General features: G+C 34.5%; 1 protein-coding gene across 1 annotated transcript; it reads left to right on the forward strand.

Annotated features, from left to right (window-relative positions):
- The first annotated feature begins 5,400 nt into the window (after positions 1–5,400).
- LOC117315730 lies at positions 5,401–13,980 on the forward strand. The gene is made up of 3 exons (XM_033870084.1): positions 5,401–5,613; positions 6,049–6,225; positions 13,459–13,980. Exons 1-3 carry the CDS (start codon positions 5,553–5,555, stop codon positions 13,716–13,718), a joined length of 498 nt encoding a protein of 165 aa, XP_033725975.1. The 5' UTR covers positions 5,401–5,552; the 3' UTR covers positions 13,719–13,980.
- The last annotated feature ends 6,526 nt before the right edge of the window (positions 13,981–20,506 follow it).

Raw genomic sequence — 20,506 nt, forward strand, 5'->3', positions numbered from 1 at the left:
CCTCTGCCCCAGCTGGGATGACGTTCAATGGTGCGTTGTTATTTGCTGTCTGCAGCTCTGGCTCGGCGCTCTTTATGTCGGTAAATGTCACCATTGGCCTAACCACACTTATTGGTTTCTGTTTTCCTTTTTTGTCGATACATAGGTGGTTTTTTTCTAAATTCATGAGCCGTTAAAACATCAAACGTGCTTCTGTAGCGGCTGTCCCGGGGTAATTCTGCTAATGACCTTGCCGATTCCCAATTGCGACCTTCAGCCATCTAAATAATCCTGGTCGTAAGGCACCAAAAATATATAAGACATGTAACACTTCAGGTGTTTTACATGCACTTATATAAAAGAAAAGTTCAACCGCAGGTTCTTTGAAGTAACTTCTTTAATTAGATGGCTCGTGGCGTTTTAACATCTTTTCCCCCAGGCTGGTCAACTGGCAATAACTTTTAATATGAGGCTTTAGTTACGTGGCCGAAAATGAGTGCTAGGTACAACATCGAGATGTTGTACTGTCTGTGTCCCGGGTCCGCACTGCACTCTCCGTGGACAGTGTCCCTTTTATAGTAGGTTGTTATGAAACCACTTTTGACCATCACGTTTTCAACACGTGAATTAACTTTTACATAAGTTAAGGAATGCTGACATTGGTCCAAAATAGATGGTCACCCTGACTTAATGACTTTAAAATAGATGGTCATCCTGACTTAATGACTTTAAAATAGATGGTCATCCTGACTTAATGACGTTTAAATAAATGGTCATCCTGCCTTAATGACGTTTGCCTAACGTGGCAGGACTCGCCTTATCTCTGAGAACACTATTTCAACATATGTAAACATTCTGCCCGCCTTTGACCAACCTGTAGTACATGTATATACATACCATAAAATATCTATGGTAATTATAATTGATAATTATAATTAACAACATTTATAAATTACGCAATAATATTACGTCATCAAGTCCATTGTGTTACAATTGAGACTGACTTGTACTTGTCTATTTGTCTATGAAAATTGATGTGTACTTGTCTATTTGTCCATGAAGATTGGTGTGTACTTATATTTGTCTTCTGGGTGCCCATGTTCAAAATATAATAATAATGTATAAAGTATAGAATTGGTTTATACAGCATTCCACGTGTGTGGCAAAATGAAATGTTACATTTCAATAGAAAGATCAATGCTTTTAATTTGTCAAAGTTATTATAAATGTATAGGAAGCTTGACATTATATAGATAATATATACATTGAACCGTGTTTATAGACAGTTTCTGTAATACACGCATAAATATGGTTTTTATAGACATAGAATTGTTATAAATATACTTTGGATGACATTCATAGACAGAGAAGTGTTTTATAGACATCGTATTGTTATAAATACACGTAGATATGTTTTTATAGATAAACATGTTTTTATAGACAGATTGTTGTCATAAATACACGTAGAGTTCGTATTTATAGATAAACATGTACTTATAGACAGATTGTTGTCATAAATACACATAGAGTTCGTATTTATAGATAAACATGTTTTTATAGACAGATTGTTGTCATAAATACACGTAGAGTTCGTATTTATAGATAAACATGTTTTTATAGACAGATTGTTGTCATAAACACACGTAGAGTTCGTATTTATAGATAAACATGTTTTTATAGACAGATTGTTGTCATAAATACACGTAGAGTTCGTATTTATAGATCAACATGTTTTTATAGACAGATTGTTGTCATAAATACACGTAGAGTTCGTATTTATAGATAAACATGTTTTTATAGACTTGTCATAAATACACGTAGATATGTTTTTATAGACAGATTGTTGTCATAAATACACGTAGAGTTCGTATTTATAGATAAACATGTTTTTATAGACAGATTGTTGTCATAAATACACGTAGAGTTCGTATTTATAGATAAACATGTTTTTATAGACAGATTGTTGTCATAAATACACATAGAGTTCGTATTTATAGATAAACATGTTTTTATCGACAGATTGTTGTCATAAATACACGTAGAGTTCGTATTTATAGATAAACATGTTTTTATAGACAGATTGTTGTCATAAATACACGTAGAGTTCGTATTTATAGATAAACATGTTTTTATAGACAGATTGTTGTCATAAATACACGTAGAGTTCGTATTTATAGATAAACATGTTTTTATAGACAGATTGTTGTCATAAATACACATAGAGTTCGTATTTATAGATAAACATGTTTTTATAGACTTGTCATAAATACACGTAGATATGTTTTTATAGACAGATTGTTGTCATAAATACACGTAGAGTTCGTATTTATAGATAAACATGTTTTTATAGACAGATTGTTGTCATAAATACACGTAGAGTTCGTATTTATAAATAGATAGGTGTTTTTTAGACATAGTATTGCTATAAATATGCATAGAGTTAGTATTTATTGATAGAGTGGAGTTTTTATAGACATTGAATTGTTATACATTGTACATACATGTAAAGTTGGTATATATAGACAAAGATGTTTTTATAGACAGATTGTTGTCATAAATACACGTAGAGTTCGTATTTATAGATAAACATGTTTTTATAGACAGATTGTTGTCATAAATACACGTAGAGTTCGTATTTATAGATAAACATGTTTTTATAGACTTGTTGTCGTAAATACACGTAGAGTTCGTATTTATAGATAAACATGTTTTTATAGACTTGTTGTCATAAATACACGTAGAGTTCGTATTTATAGATAAACATGTTTTTATAGACAGATTGTTGTCATAAATACACGTAGAGTTCGTATTTATAGATAAACATATTTTTATAGACAGATTGTTGTCATAAATACACGTAGAGTTCGTATTTATAGATAAACATGTTTTTATAGACTTGTCATAAATACACGTAGATATGTTTTTATAGACAGATTGTTGTCATAAATACACGTAGAGTTCGTATTTATAGATAGATAGGTGTTTTTTAGACATAGTATTGCTATAAATATGCATAGAGTTAGTATTTATAGATAGAGTGGAGTTTTTATAGACATTGAATTGTTATACATTGTACATACATGTAAAGTTGGTATATATAGACAAAGATGTTTTTATAGACAGATTATTATAAATACACATAGAGTTGGTATTTATAGATAGAGGGGCGTTTATAGAGAAATTATTGTTAAAGATACACGTAGAGAGGGTATTTATTGACAGCGGTTTGTATAGAGACATTTTTGGTTAACATAGATGCTGCATTTATAGAGAGATTGCTGTTAGGTAGAAGTGGACTTTAAAGACAGTTTATCTTAATGTAGAAATGTTAGTTTTGACGATATCATTTGTCTTAATGTACCCGGTAAGTAACACATTCAAAACTCTTTGATATACCACAAAAAGCGGACCTATTCCAATTACCTTCCTTAGTACAGACGACTGACGAAACAATGGTGCTAAGTAAGGCATTTGCCTTTATCGCACGTGTCATATTCTATCTATGACAGAGGCCTACAGATCAGAGGAGGGAGCGGAACCGGAAGGATGGGCGTTACAGAACTCGTTATTGGTACCCTTACTGATGAACTAACTTCATAAGGCTAATACTTAGAGGGTAAACTGAAACCTTTCGTGGGCCTCTGTGCCGGGTATCAGTTTGAGATAGGGACTGTATGTACTCGCTGATGGAATGGCCGGATCAACCGGCAGACACATTCGGAAATACCCGATAACAGCTTCCCGATGGTTTACATTATAATGAGGATATGTCATGTGACCGCGGTATCAACTGATGTGGATTTATAATATATAAACAAAACATTCCGTGATTCCTTACTCAGTCATTCCTTACATACGCCATAATCTTACTATGGAATGTACATAAACAAACACATGTCGCCAACAATCTTATGGTGATGACATATCTACATCAATTGTTCAAACAACCTTGTCACAAATCGTGCTCTCAAAAACAGCTCATCTGATTCGAGATTTATCATTTGATATCATTTCTATTTATGTCTTAATTATAAATTATAAATAGAAAATCGCCTAATCTGTTTTACACTATAGTTAAAGTGTGTTCAGCCAATATCTAATACAGCGCATTTATGTTGGTTGTGGTCTGAACACAAATGTAATAAGGGCGCGTTTTGATTATCGCGACGTCTTTCTTTCGGAAGACTTGAAATGTTGATGTTAATTGACACATCAATAAGTGGTAACTTCTCCCACTCCTCCTGGAAGGTGGTTCCAGCTCCTGACGATCCACCAATAGATTATGCTCATTATATCCGCTTTAACATTTTCGACTGTGTCCGTAGTGTGTGTGTACTGAATTAACAGAAGATGTCTGTCTAATTTGACATTGTAAGCCTTCTATGATCCAAGGTTGGATCTATAACTTTTTATGTTTAGATGGAAGGGAACGGTGCTGGATTTGTGTTACAATTTGTTTTCTTCCTTTGTACATTTCCTTAATATCTTAGATATAGAGGATATTGAATGGTTTCCCGTTTAATATAACATATATTTCATAACAAAATATCGATATTTTCACGAGTGAAAGATATCGAAATATTCTGTCATACGAGCGACATATATGTTATATTTAACGGGAAACCATTCAATTTTCTTTTTATTGCATTTCATATACATGTACTTAAAAACAAAATTGAAAACATCGAAAAATGAATAGTGTCAAACAGTGCGGTAATCAGTTATGACGTCATCTATTTGTGGCGTTACTCCACGTCAACTTGACGGCGCTATTTTGAAAGGACTGATCAGCACAATTTAAGCGTTTTCTGCTGTTATCGCAGAATCTGTGCATGAATAGCTAACGTCAAGTGAATATTTTGTCAAAAACTAGTCAGAATATTTCCGAAATACAGCAAATAATCAATCTATAGAAATCGAAGTTTCTATGAGGTGAATACAAAGGTTAGCTCTGATTAGTCAAAGCGGAAAAATATTTCCACTGCAAAATCTTTTTTAGTATGTATTTTACTGCTCATAGCTGCACTGAAAATACAGATTTTATTACTTTGTTAAATTTCTACATTTCACCTGCAAAAATGCATTAAATATTTATAAATAAGCTTATATATGTTTTTACATAGAGAAATAAGCAATATTACGTTCAATGTTCATAATTCAAATACATGTATATGAATTGAAATTGGTGATAAACACATGAAGTAGACATTGAATTCTGTCAGGAAATAAACAGTAGATTTCGTTTCAGGTTGAAATTTTACAACTTTAAATCGAAGCTGTTCTTTTTTTACTAAAATTGATATTAAAATTGTGCCAAGATGATTTCTCCCCTGTTTGGGACCCCTCGGTCTCGGCTAGTTATTCGCTCATTAATCTTATTATCTTTTACAACCTCCCACCCAGGCAGAGATAGCTTCTCGGACAGCCTCCAATCAAAGTTAGGTTGCTCCCTCACTTTCCATACAGACATCAAGATGCAAGGAAGGACTTCTATGTCGAATTAGCATGCCGTCTTCTTGCAATTATTTGTAAATGATACTTCATATATATGTTTTCTTAATTTAACCTTGAAAATGAAGATATTATCGTATGTTTTCATCACTGGACTAACTTTACTCCTTATTTGTGGATCATGTAAGTATACATACATTGACTCGGTTATTTTTACATCCCCCTTTTGTAATAGAAGGATCATTATAATTTACTCACAGCCTATTCTGATGGCTAGTTGTTATGATTGGCGCTTAATATATTCTGATAGCAAAATGTTATACAATTGAATTCTAATGTTTAGATGTTTATGCGGTGAATTCTAATAGCTATTTGTTGCAATTACCTGAACACGCTTCTAATATGTTCGTAACTTCTGTGAGCTAAATGTGTTGAAGTTGACATACATTTGATATACCTCTTAAAGCATAAAAGACTGAAACAGTTGGAATTTTTCTTCTTTAAGTATACTGTTTTACTTATTACGTAAGCTTGACGTTCTCGGCAAATTACACCACGTAAAGTCAGTAGAAGGGTTAAGCTAGTCCAATTTTGTTATCATATTTTCTCCCGTTTAAGGCAGTACAGAAGAAACAACACCCAATGGTGAGACATTCTGGTGTCACGTGTGTTCTTACACGGTAAATGATCAGACTAATGGGTTCGATTGCCTCAACAATACAGACGAAATGACTGGTCTACAGAGTCGTATCAAGTGTGGAAATTATTGTGTCATACAGGAACAATGGGACAAAGGTACGTCACGTATACCATCTAGGATCCGTAAGACAGTGATACATCAGAAATAAAATCTAGAGGTTAATATATAGGTTAATAATACAAAGGTACATCAGGTACACCATCTAGGATCCGTAAGACAGTGATACATCAGAAATATCATCTAGAGAGTAATATATATATATATTAATAATACAATTAATAGTACATTAGGTATAATATCTAGGAGTCACACAGGGAGGATATTACAATGGTACATCAGGTACACCATATAGGGGTCATACAGGGTCAATAATACAATGATACATCAGGTACACTATATAGGGGTCATAAAGGGTCAATAATACAATGGTACATCAGGTACACCATATAGGGGTCATACAGGATCAATGAAACAATGGTACATCAGGTACACCATATAGGAGTCATACAGGGTCAATAACACAATGATACATCAGGTACACTATATAGGGGTCATACAGGGTCAATAACACAATGGTACATCAGGTACACCATATAGGGGTCATAAAGGGTCAATAATACAATGGTACATCATGTACACCTTATAGGGGTCATACAGGGTCAATAACACAATGGTACATCAGGTACGCCATATAGGAGTCATAAAGGGTCAATAACACAATGGTACATCAGGTACACCATATAGGAGTCATAAAGGGTCAATAATACAATGGTACATCAGGTACACCATATAGGAGTCATAAAGGGTCAATAACACAATGGTACATCATGTATAACATATAGGAGTCATAAAGGGTCAATAACACAATGATACATCAGGTACACTATATAGGGGTCATAAAGGGTCAATAACACAATGATACATCAGGTACACTATATAGGGGTCATATAGGGTCAATAACACAATGGTACATCAGGTACACCATATAGGGGTCATACAGAGTCAATAACACAATGGTACATCAGGTACGCCATATAGGAGTCATAAAGGGTCAATAACACAATGATACATCAGGTACACCATATAGGGGTCATAAAGGGTCAATAATACAATGGTACATCATGTACACCTTATAGGGGTCATACAGGGTCAATAACACAATGGTACATCAGGTACGCCATATAGGAGTCATAAAGGGTCAATAACACAATGGTACATCAGGTACACATTATAGGGGTCATAAAGGGTCAATAATACAATGGTACATCATGTACACCTTATAGGGGTCATACAGGGTCAATAACACAATGATACATCAGGTATATTATATAGGGGTCATACAGGGTCAATAATACAATGGTACATCAGGTACACCATATAGGGGTCATACAGGGTCAATAATACAATGATATATCAGGTACACCATATAGGGGTCATACAGGGTCAATAACACAATGGTACATCAGGTATATTATATAGGGGTCATACAGGGTCAATAACACAATGATACATCAGGTATATTATATAGGGGTCATACAGGGTCAATAATACAATGGTACATCAGGTACGCCATATAGGAGTCATAAAGGGTCAATAACACAATGATACATCAGGTATAACATATAGGGGTCATACAGGGTTAATGATACAATGGTACATCATGTACACCATATAGGGGTCATACAGGGTCAATAACACAATGATACATCAGGTACACCATATATGGGTTAAACAGGGTCAATAATACAATGGTACATCAGGTATACCATATATGGGTTATACAGGGTCAATAACACAATGGTACATCATGTATAACATATAGGGGTCATATAAGGTCAATAACACAATGGTACATCATGTACACATTATAGGGGTCATACAGGGTCAATAACACAATGATACATCAGGTACGCCATATAGGGGTCATAAAGGGTCAATAATACAATGGCACATCAGGTACACCATATAGGGGTCATACAGGGTCAATAACACAATGATACATCAGGTACACCATATAGGGGTCATACAGGGTCAATAATACAATGGTACATCAGGTACACCATATAGGGGTCATACAGGGTCAATAACACAATGATACATCAGGTACACAATATAGGGGTCATACAGGGTCAATAACACAATGATACATCAGGTACACCATATATGGGTCATACAGGGTCAATAATACAATGGTACATCAGGTATACCATATATGGGTTATACAGGGTCAATAACACAATGGTACATCAGGTACACTATATAGGGGTCATACAGGGTCAATAACACAATGATACATCAGGTACGCCATATAGGGGTCATACAGGGTCAATAATACAATGGTACATCAGGTACACCATATAGGGGTCATACAGGGTCAATAACACAATGATACATCAGGTACACCATATAGGGGTCATACAGGGTCAATAATACAATGATACATCAGGTATACCATATAGGGGTTATACAGGGTCAATAATACAATGATACATCAGGTACACCATATAGGGGTTATACAGGGTCAATAATACAATGGTACATCAGGTACACCATATAGTGGTCATACAGGGTCAATAATACAATGGTACATCAGGTACACCATATAGGGGTCATACAGGGTCAATAACACAATGGTACATCAGGTATAACATATAGGGGTCATACAGGGTCAATAACACAATGGTACATCAGGTACACCATATAGGGGTCATACAGAGTCAATAACACAATGGTACATCAGGTACACCATATAGGGGTCATACAGGGTCAATAACACAATGGTACATCAGGTATAACATATAGGGGTCATACAGGGTCAATAATACAATGGTACATCAGGTACACCATATAGGGGTCATACAGGGTCAATAATACAATGGTACATCAGGTATACCATATAGGGGTCATACAGGGTCAATAATACAATGGTACATCAGGTACACCATATAGGGGTTATACAGGGTCAATAATACAATGATACATCAGGTACACCATATAGGGGTTATACAGGGTCAATAATACAATGGTACATCAGGTACACCATATAGGGGTCATACAGGGTCAATAATACAATGGTACATCAGGTACACCATATAGGAGTCATACACAGGTACGTAAAGTATACTACCATTGAGATACCATACACAGGTATGTAAAGTATACTACCATTGAGATACCATACACAGGTATGTAAAGTATACTACCATTGAGATACCATACACAGGTATGTAAAGTATACTACCATTGAGATACCATACACAGGTATGTAAAGTATACTACCATTGAGATACCATACACAGGTATGTAAAGTATACTACCATTGAGATACCATACACAGGTATGTAAAGTATACTACCATTGAGATACCATACACAGGTATGTAAGGTATACCACCATTGAGATGACATACACAAGTACCTAAGGTATACCACCATTCAGGTGTCTTACAGAGGTACGAAAGGTATATAATCGAGGGGCCACACAGAGGTACGCCAAGTATACCAATGGAACATACAGAGGTACGTTAGACATATTCACAATGGGCAATACAGGGACAAACTGGAACAAAAGTTTAATGATTATATTCGAGGTCATATAAACGTACGTCGGGCATAGATGTCATACGGACGAAAGGACAGCAGTAGGTTAGGCATCGATCTAAGGATCATACGGACAATGGTAGGTCAGGTATACCATCATAGGATCATACAGGAACAATACGTCGAAAGTAGGTCAGACAAATAATCTAAGGATCATACAGGAACAATACGTCGAAAGTAGGTCAGACAAATAATCTAAGGATCATACAGGAACAATACGTCGAAAGTAGGTCAGACAAATAATCTAAGGATCATACAGGAACAATACGTCGAAAGTAGGTCAGATAAAGCTAATTTTGGTCTTTACTACATATCAATACTATACTGTAAGATTGATTGTCGCTGTGGAGGGACTACTCTTGGTCTTTTCCTGTGGTATTTTTATATAGTTTTAGTTTTGGACAATTTAGGACAAGTTTATAAATGTGCATCATATATAAAGATATCACACACTTCTGGATATTCTTCAAAGGATTCTTATTTTGCACGTTATTGTGCCTTTATATAAATGGAAAAACACTCTCAACTAGTTGATATCTACCTTTGTTTTGATGGTTCTTAGCATTGGTACGTCAATACTAAGATCACATTATGAAAGTTGATGATGTCTCTAAAATTAATTTTATTACATTTTGTATTTTTGACAGCCATGTTACAAATGAGAGTAATACTCCCTGTCTCACTGATACGGTTTTCTGAGGTGTTGGTACGTTTCAAGTGCAGATAGAAATTATCCGAGGTGTGTAGTGTCTCATAAAGCAAGTTTGAAATCAATTTTCCCTATATTTAAGATGGATGATTGATATGTTGTGAGCCTCGTATTGAAGGAGGTATTCAATGATGCTCTTTTAAAGTCCTACTATTCTCTGACTATATAGGGCCGTGTACCCAAGGACTGATCTCCCATTTCGTTAGTTTATATCGACGAGGTAGCACTTTAAAGTAAACAAGACAAGCATCTTTTGGGAAATGGCCAAAATGGGTAAAAGAGCAGTGATCCAATATTTGCATAAAAAGGTTAAACACCTTAAATCCATAATGATATGGTAGCAACACTAGCGAAAGATGTCCCTTCATATGCTACAGTGAAAAGGTGGGTGGTGGAATTTAAGCGCGGCTGACAGTGCCTTGAGGATGAGAAGTCCTGGGAAGGCATGTCAATGTTGCAACCCCAAAAATGGCCAATAAAGTTCATGATCTTGTTATGACTGATAGACGTGTCACAGAATGATTTATAGCCAGTAGAGTTGGCATTTCAAAGGAAAGAGTACATTCCATTCTGACCCGAGGATCTTGCAATGAGAAAGCTTTCGGTTCGGTTGACAGTTGATCAGAAGCACACCAGGTGCACATTATCGCGTGCTAATCTTAGACTTTTTGAGGAAGATCCTGCCAACTTTCTTCAGAGATATGTCACCATGGATGAAACATGGGTCCATCATTTTACCCCAGTGGCAAAACAACAATCGAAACAATGGAAGCACCCTGTCTCTCTCCCCGCCAAAGAAGGCAAAGACTGTTCCATTAGCTGGGAAGGCTATGGCCTCGGCTTTCTGAGATGCAGATGGTATTATGCTTCACCTCTGAGGCAGTTACGACAAAATGTTAAACTTAAGCGCCGCAGAAAGCTCACTAAAGGTGTGTTATTCCATCAGAACAATGCTCCTGTTCACAAGTCTGTCATTACCACTGCTGCCATTCACGATTGTGGTTTTATTCACCTGATCCCGCTCCATCAGACTTTCATCTATTTCCAAAACTGAAAACAGCTATATCAGGCACCCACTTTCAGTTCAATGATGACGACATATATGCACTGGCTGACTTTCTGAACAGCCAATAAAAGGAGTTCTATAAAAGTAGCCCTGAGGCCCTTAAACACCGCTGGCAAAGGGTATAGATACTGAAGGGGTTATGTTGAAAAATAATACAATATGTCCGGCAAAATTGAAATCTCTTCATATGAGGTTCACAACATATCAATCAGCCCTCGTAAATATATTACTATTGCAAAACATTTCTAGAACCCCGAGACATTTGTCATGAAAGGTTACTGTTCGTGTTCAATGTCATTTGGAATCATGTACTTGGAATTTGATTTTAGATGTTTATCGCCAATATATTAAACTTGCCCTCTTCCTGTTTCATTTCACTGTTGAACTAGTATTTCCTGTCTTATATGAAGATGTTGGGTAAGATTATGGTTTCGGTGACAGTTTCTTCTTATCGTATAAATCAAGCAATTAAACGTGCTGCAAATCCGCTTGGAAGGAAAACAAGTTTTAACTCTCTAAAGTTATTTTCTTTAATGTCACGAAATGTTATGGTACATACCAGTGTTGTCGTAGTACCCCACCACTGAGTGGAAGTGTGAGAGTATAGGAGACGGAAGAAGTGTCGCCATTTTTGTCTAATCAAAGGTTGGGACGAGTGGACCGGAAGCTCTGGGCGTACATGTCCCTAAGATGGGGATTATCCTGATACAATTACCACACGTGGCAGTATCTATTATCGGGAACATATTGGCTTATTGGGGTTACTACCTGTAGCATACAGAGACATTTCAGTTTGAACTCATTAATTAACAAAATGTATTTTGAATGAAAGAAAAGGAAGTAAATATTAAAAGTGATAGTCATATCCAACTTTACAGGGTCAACCACATGCCTTCTCAGCCTTTACCGTTAAAATATACCTTGCCTAGATTTCTTATTATGCATGAATAAAGAATTGAATTGGTTATAAATTTATTAATAAGCATATACTATCGTTATGCTACGAATATTTTAATGCCTTACCATAGCATTAAGTTACAAAATGGTAGAAAAGGTTTTGGTTCTATGAAAACATTGGTCAATGTAATCCTTGCAAATATCCTAAGTCATTTGTTATGTTCTGTTTACTTATGTCAGGATAAACAAACGATATTAGTCATGCCCAGTGTGTATCTGTCCTCATTTATCTCTAATGTAAACAATTAGTTTTAACTTAAAAGTTTTATTGAATGTGAGTAGGTTTGCGACAGTATTTCAATCTACAATTTCTACTACATTATTTCAAGATAGGATCCTAGAGAACATGTATTCAGGTTTCCACCAACAAAAATAAATAACGTGTTTAAACGTTTCTCTCTATGAAAGTAACTTATCTATGATACTGAGTCATTAGGGATTTTTCTTTTTTTATTTTGCTAAAAAAAACGCTTCAACAAAAAAAAATTTAATACCAATTTTATTTCACAAGTGTGTCAGATACATTCTCGCGAGCTTGTTGGCCTGCAGGTTAAGTACGGATGTTTTGTTTTGTGGGTTCTACATAAAGACTCGAAAATAAACGGCCAAAATAAATCTGCTACACAAGCCGCTACATTCTTTATGTTTCCTAACAACACTTTTCTGGCGTTTTACCTGACCATGCCCTATTTAGGTTATTTGCAGTGCGTCAGCCAAATCAATGAAGATTATGATTTTTACCGTATACCGATACGACCAATATCTATAAAACTGGTAATCGAGTAAAGGATTTTTGATGCCGTGTTTCCGTTTTTTCACATTTCCAGAATTCCCTTGGGTGACCCCATACAACTGAACATTGTCTTTGTTTTATACTGTGGTATGGCCTTGTTGCGAGGACGTATTTTTTCTGTTCAACTCATTTATCTATATTTTAAATATTCCACGCAAAAACGTGTGTGCTTAATGTAATTCTGATCAACACTTGTATTTGCAGATAAAAAGGAGATCAATTCTGTGTTTCGATCGTGCAGCACTAACTGGGGAAACCAGTGTTATGATGACAACAAATACATCACGTGCAGAGGCTCGTGCAAGGGAGAATACTGTAACAACAGCACCGTGACAGAGAAGGACCGCTTCGACGATTTGTGTGATCAGCTATCTTGTGAAAAATCGGGTTCGTCTGCCATCCACGGTACCCTGGTGTTACCTGTCATCTGGCTCATAGTTTTTCTTACGATTCGTTTTGGTTGACTTCAAAAAGCTTATATAAAATGTATAAGTCATAATCTGGACTGAATTGCCCCGAAATTGAACTGATAAATATATATTCGCTGGTGCAATTTTCTAGGCAAATAATCAGAATCTTGACGTTATTTAAATGTCCACAAATGAGATATCTTGTATATTATATAACATTGTATTCATCGCTAATATCAAAACGTTGCAATAATTTCTTTTTATTAATATTGTAATCAAAGTTTGTTTGACCAATAAAAACAAGAGTAAATGTTCACATTGTCGACGTTTTTATGGTAATACTGCGACATAATCGTTGCATAATGCCTTTATTGTCGTATTAATATCGCAATAGAAAATGTAAGTCTCACTCACATTGACCTCGTCTTAAATTAGTGATCGTGCAGTCACTGTCGATAACGTGACCAGATGACTTGATTTTTTTGCAACTAATCCATAGCATTTTTTCCAAAACATGGATTTTATAATGTTGGACCAATTTCTAACATAATAATTTGTTTATCTCTTGATTTTCGAAAAAGCATAAGCCTGTGGACATAAACAGTATATGACACGCTATCTTGTCTCATTTGGGAGTAGTTCTGACAAGGTAGAGAGACATTACACCCTTTACCTAATTCGATATCGGCAAATTATCAAGGCAGGTTCCGCCTCGATTACAATTTCAACAAGTCTTCCATCTTCACGATAGATTTTGGATCTGAACGACAAAAACACAATGTAATTTGAAGTTGGCCTTCTTTCTGACTTCAGTTCGGTACTTGTCATGGTTACAATGTGTGTACAGTTAAGACCTACCTTATCCGCTCATCCTGGTCCGCTATTTAGAAAAGACCATTCCATACCACGTTATCGATAGTGATAGTATTTGATCTTCCTATGTCTGGTGACAACTGTCTAGTGTACACAGAGCTGGAACATAGTGACCGAGATTTAAACGAAACCGCAATTCTAACTCAAAATCGACAAAAACAACAGAGAATACTGACATCCAAACGACACCATAATTATAATTCAAAATCAACAAAACGCGGGCTAATTATGAATAGAACAAAAATAAACAAAAACATTTGCATGGAATCGCCTCAGAAAGTATAAGGAGAATAAGACCAGGTGTTCCGGAAACGTAAGCGTCCTCTGCTTCCAGGTCAAATCGCATTATCATAATAGGGACAAGGGTTGTTATAGGGATATTTTATTACGTATATAATACCGAGATCGCAAATGTAATATCTTTAACTTTCGTATACATAAAGTATATCAATCAAAATGGAAATGATTCAAAATCATACTTTTATTCACCAAGATATTGTATTTATAAACAAGATAAATAATACCAATATACATTGAGTTTCATATTCAATTACATTATCATCACACAGTGTAGGTAGCCTTTGAGATGTATGTGTACCATGGTATCTACCAGTTTACACATTCACTGAGTATGCATTTAACCTATACATTGTACGTAGATAAAATACGTTTTATGTTGCTGTGATAGACCTATGTAACGACAATATGTTTACATAGCACACACTTTGAAGAATTTCCAATACTATAACTCAATTCTTGAATAATGATAACCGGTGTTTATGTAGAAACAAAAAGTAGTCTTCATCGGACACATTTCAAATGAAGATTCCTATTTGCCTTACAATTGTGCATCTCTAGATAAAGCTTTTCTAAACCATTACAACAAACCTTCAATATACAATGTACAGGTATTTAACAATAGAAACCCTTCGCTTTATATCATATTAAAAAGGACCAAATTCAAAATAAAACTGAAATATTTTTTTTCACACCAAAAAATAGATTTTGAAAAGAACAAATGTAGCTTTTCAATATGTAGCGCGATGTCGAAGCCTCAGACCTCTCAGCTGTATTTCAGAATACATGGTAAGATTAGCGTATGATATTACGCCTTTCTGTATTGTGCAGCAATGGTATTCTCTGCCAGTGTACACGTATGATATTACGCCTTTCTGTATTGTGCAGCAATGGTATTCTCTGCCAGTGTACACGTATGATATTACGCCTTTCTGTATTGTGCAGCAATGGTATTCTCTGCCAGTGTACATTTATCACTATGAATAAAACCAAATAAAAGCGACAAAAACTGATCTACCACCTATATAACTTTCCCTTTATTTTTCCACAGTTCATTTGGTAACCAACACTTTTTTTCTTGATACCCACTATTTTGTTTAGTTTAAACTGTGGTTTGTTTGTCAATTTCCATGTACATGTAATAATATATATACATTATACAACATATAAATGATACAAAAAGGAATCAGAAACAAGTGTCAAGACACTTATATAAATCTAACACCTATATATATATATAGATTGACGTTACATAACAGCATAGACATGATAAAACACAATATCGTATCATAATGACTCTGATGTGAAAACATCAGTTGGATTTTGACACATTGTAATTGATAAAAAGGGAGAAAACGTAAAAGTTGTCGATATTTGCAGTCAAATTCCAATTTTTGAAGTCAACAACATCTTCAGACAATAACGAAATACAAGGTATCATCTGCCTACATAATTAAATCGGTTTTAACAGTATTTATTTGTTCAAAAGGATAATAAAACTGCATAAACAGAGAATGATGGAGAATTCGGAAAGAAGTACATGTGTACTTACGTAATTAATATCTGAAGTTATTGAGTACGGTAACTTTGGCAATTAGATTTAATTAATACCGATTCCATGTTATTGACAAATAACGAGACAAGAGTCGGTAACAATGATTATCCTTGTAAAACAATCCACTTGTCAGCCGAATATTGGAGGCGATTTATTACCATACAGTCTTACACAAGACTTCATACTTTTATATGTACATTTTGTAGATCAAATTACATTCAACAATGTCCCGTTGAACCAGTTTCCACAGTTTATAATATAAAGTTATCATGCGATAAATGTTGATAGAACTTCTTGTATCGGTTATTGACATTTTGACCACGAACACATCAAAACTCTGACAAGTTAAGGTATTTTTATCAGCGAATTACACATTCGTTCAGAAAAAAACAACAACAAAAAAACATGGCTAAAATGTTTGCTAACTGATAGTTCGCCAAAAATGGGTGTGATATTTTAGAATAGTATTTTGTTAGTGTTAGTGCTTTGTTAAAAATCTTAAAACAAAGAAACTAAAAATGAAGAAAGTGTATGGTTGAGAGACATTTTCACCAGACATTTGGTGGTGATATGAAAGAGTCTTTAAATCTTCATTACGAGATCTAGCTTTATCAGATGTAGTGTACTGAATCATTAACTAATACATCAATTTTATTGTGCATTCTAATTGGATCATTCATGAAGGTATCCCAGAATTGAATATTATACAGTATATAAATACTTATCTAAAAACTGTTTATTCACCAAAAAACAAACAGTGGTCTACAATTTCTAAAATATTATGATTGCTCAATATATTGGCCTATGAGTTCACCGCAAAAGCTTCCCTAAATATCGCCATACCTATCCTGAGGGTAAGTCCTTCATCAGTATCAAAATCTTACATCAAGGGTGTAGATCAAAGATTGATTTCTCCTTTAGACGCGGCCTGATATATTGTATGTAATATATAAATTAGTGAAAAGCCTATCACGTGTATAGTTTTATCTAAAAATAATTACAAAAATATCTATTTTTGATTTTTCGCACAGATTGGTATATATACATGTACTTTGTGATAGAAAAAAAATCTTCACGAACCAACTTTTATGATAATGTTTTATCATGTGTGCACGAGACACGTGAAGGGGAGGGCGGGGTTATTCGTGATCGACTGGTGGCATTTTTAGATAATCGTATGCATGGTGTTTCACGTCAATTCAATTTATTTCCAAATGCTATATAGCATATAGGATTCCAAGATACGTATATATCATATAACAATTCATGCATATAAAATGGCGGAGAGCACGACCGAATTTATTCTGACTAAAACCGAACCCCACAAAAAATCATAAAATACAGGTGACATGTCTATAGCATGCTAAATACACCATGACATTGCAGGTATTTTTTTTTAAATCTAAGATTTTTTTTTTTTTACAAAAACAACGAATGTACCTTTTCAATGTCCATCGCCTTCGAAGATCCCCAAACCTCACAGGCGTAATTCATTATACTGCAAACATATGTATCAAACAGATGCAATAAGGTTGTACAATTAAAACTCATATAGAACAACTGATAAAGAGAGCAAACATAGCCTTCCGGCCTTGATCAGCTAATTGTTTCTTCATATCATTAAACTCATTATTATACTTGAGCTTAACTACTAAATAGCTGAAAAAAATCTACAATTTCTACTACATTATCATTTTATGTCCAAGTTTCATTATCTTTTAATCGACCCCATTTCTAAAAAAAAAAAAAAGACTACGATCTTCGTTTTTTCAGTATTAACAGTTAATTTTCACTTGTTTGAATGATCATATAGACTATCTAAAAGACTTTGCAGACCTTTCACCGATTCAGAAAGCATGACAAGATCATCTGCGTACATAAGGAGGAATAAGCTTAATTCATCGAAATCATAGACTGTAGCACCACTCTCTATAAAACAAGTTTCAAAATCGGTTACGAGAAAAGTGAAAACAATAGAGGTGATAGAATTTCCCCTTGCATTAATCTGACATTGCTTTCGAAAAAAATCAGAACATTTACCTAAGCGAAACGCAAAATTAACCGATTGATGAAGTGACTCAATAACATGTAAACTTTTACCGCGAATGCCAAGCCTAGTCAACTTACGCCATAAACTTAACCTATCTACAAAGTCAAAAGCTTTTCTAAAATGAACAAAACAGCAGTACAAACGATTCTTAGACGATGATGTTTTCATTATAATTGAATGTAATACGAAATTGGCATCAACAGTGCTCAATCTAGGCCGAAACCCGAATTGAGCACCTGTTAAAATTTCATATTTCGTGCAAACGTCTTCAATACCTTTATTAAGAAAAGAAAAGAAAAGTTTACAAAGACAACTTATCAAACTAATTCCTCGAAAGTTATTTGGATCGTTACAAGCTCATTCCTTATGAACAGGAATAATTATTGCAGATGCCCAATTAGTGGGAAAACAAACAGTGTCAAATATATCATTAAACAACGACGACAACTAATTCTTCGCAACGTATGAAACATTCATTGAATATACCGTCGGGTCCGTGTGCTTTACCACAGCTTCAGGCTCTTAATTACAGAACGAAAGTTTATTAAGGAGAGATGTATATATTTCACCTCTCCTTAATTACAGCTGTGACAGTATGGGATGTTATCCCGACTGATCAGATAGAAAAAATACATACCGACTTTTTGAAAAGAATCCTGAATGTTAAAAAGAGTACACCTACTTTTATGTTATACTCTGAGCTTGGTCGTTTACCTCTGCAAATTACCCGGAAATGCCGAATAATTAAATACTGGTTGAAGTTAACTAAGACTAATAATTGTATATTAAAGTCATGATTGTATGTAATCACAGAAACTGTAATTGGCGATGCCAGGTTAAAAACTTACTGATGTCTACTGGCTTTGGTGATGTTTGGTTAAATCAAAGCGTTAATAACGAAAAAGTATTTTTACATCTTTCCAAACAACTCCTAACCGATAATTTTATTCAATTAAGGAATGAATTTACTGAAAATTCGTCAAAATGTTATCTGTATAAATTCTTAGACTCTTTTACTCTACAGTATTATTTAACAAAATCAATTCCAGATATTTATTCTCGGCTTATATCAAAGTTTCGTTTATCATCTCATCAGCTAAGAATAGAAGAAGGCAGATATCGTAATATCCTAAGGGCACATAGAATTTGTATTTATTGTAACCAAAATCAGGTAGAAGATGAATTTCATTTTATTCTTATTTGTCCTCTGTATGTAACTTTACGTAAAAAATTATCAAAAAATACTATTGGAACCGTCCGTCGTCGTATAAACTTGTACAGTTACTAGCAGTACGTAATAGTAAGGAACTTTGTCATTTAGGTAAATATTTACGATCAAGTTTATTATTACGTTCAACGTTTCAAGCTTAATATGTAATATGTATTGTTTAATTACCATACTGCCATTCTTATAAGAAAGAAAAAAAAAGAGTATAAAATTATAGATTCTGAGTCTACAGGGCGTTATATAAGTATTGAAGGTGATATGTTGAAGTATATGAGGAAGCATAATCCCAGGGGTTTTTTTGACACAAAATTTAATAAGAATAAGATTAAGGTAAGTCGCCTCAGTTGAATGAAAATCAACTTAGGATTATTCTTCCTCGTATACTCCAACATATCACTCTCCATAACTCATATAACGCCCTGTTCACTACTTAGATTCTATGATTTTATATATTTTTTTTCTTTCTTATAAGAACTTATATATAATATTTGATAGATCAATGTTTTCTTTTACACAATGGTACAAAATAGGGAATACGCAAGTTTCAAGAAAATGCTGAAGATGTATGAATGTTTACCTCCTTATGTATTTCAGGAAAACATAAATTTAATGTTTGCTCTCTGGAAAAACCATCTGTAAATCGCAAAAAAAAATCGAAAGGTTGGTAATACAGAAAACAAAATTAATCGCAATTTTTTAGGTTATATATAGGGCTATGCGCTATTGCGCTAGGCCATTCGGAAAACCACTCGGGACTTTCCGAAGATATGACGGAGAGACCCGAGTGTTTTTTTTCCCGATTATACCCTGTGTGTAAAGGGAGGTAACACCTACGTCAA

Source organism: Pecten maximus, chromosome 2, assembly GCF_902652985.1.
Source record: "Pecten maximus chromosome 2, xPecMax1.1, whole genome shotgun sequence".
NCBI lineage: Eukaryota > Metazoa > Mollusca > Bivalvia > Pectinida > Pectinidae > Pecten > Pecten maximus.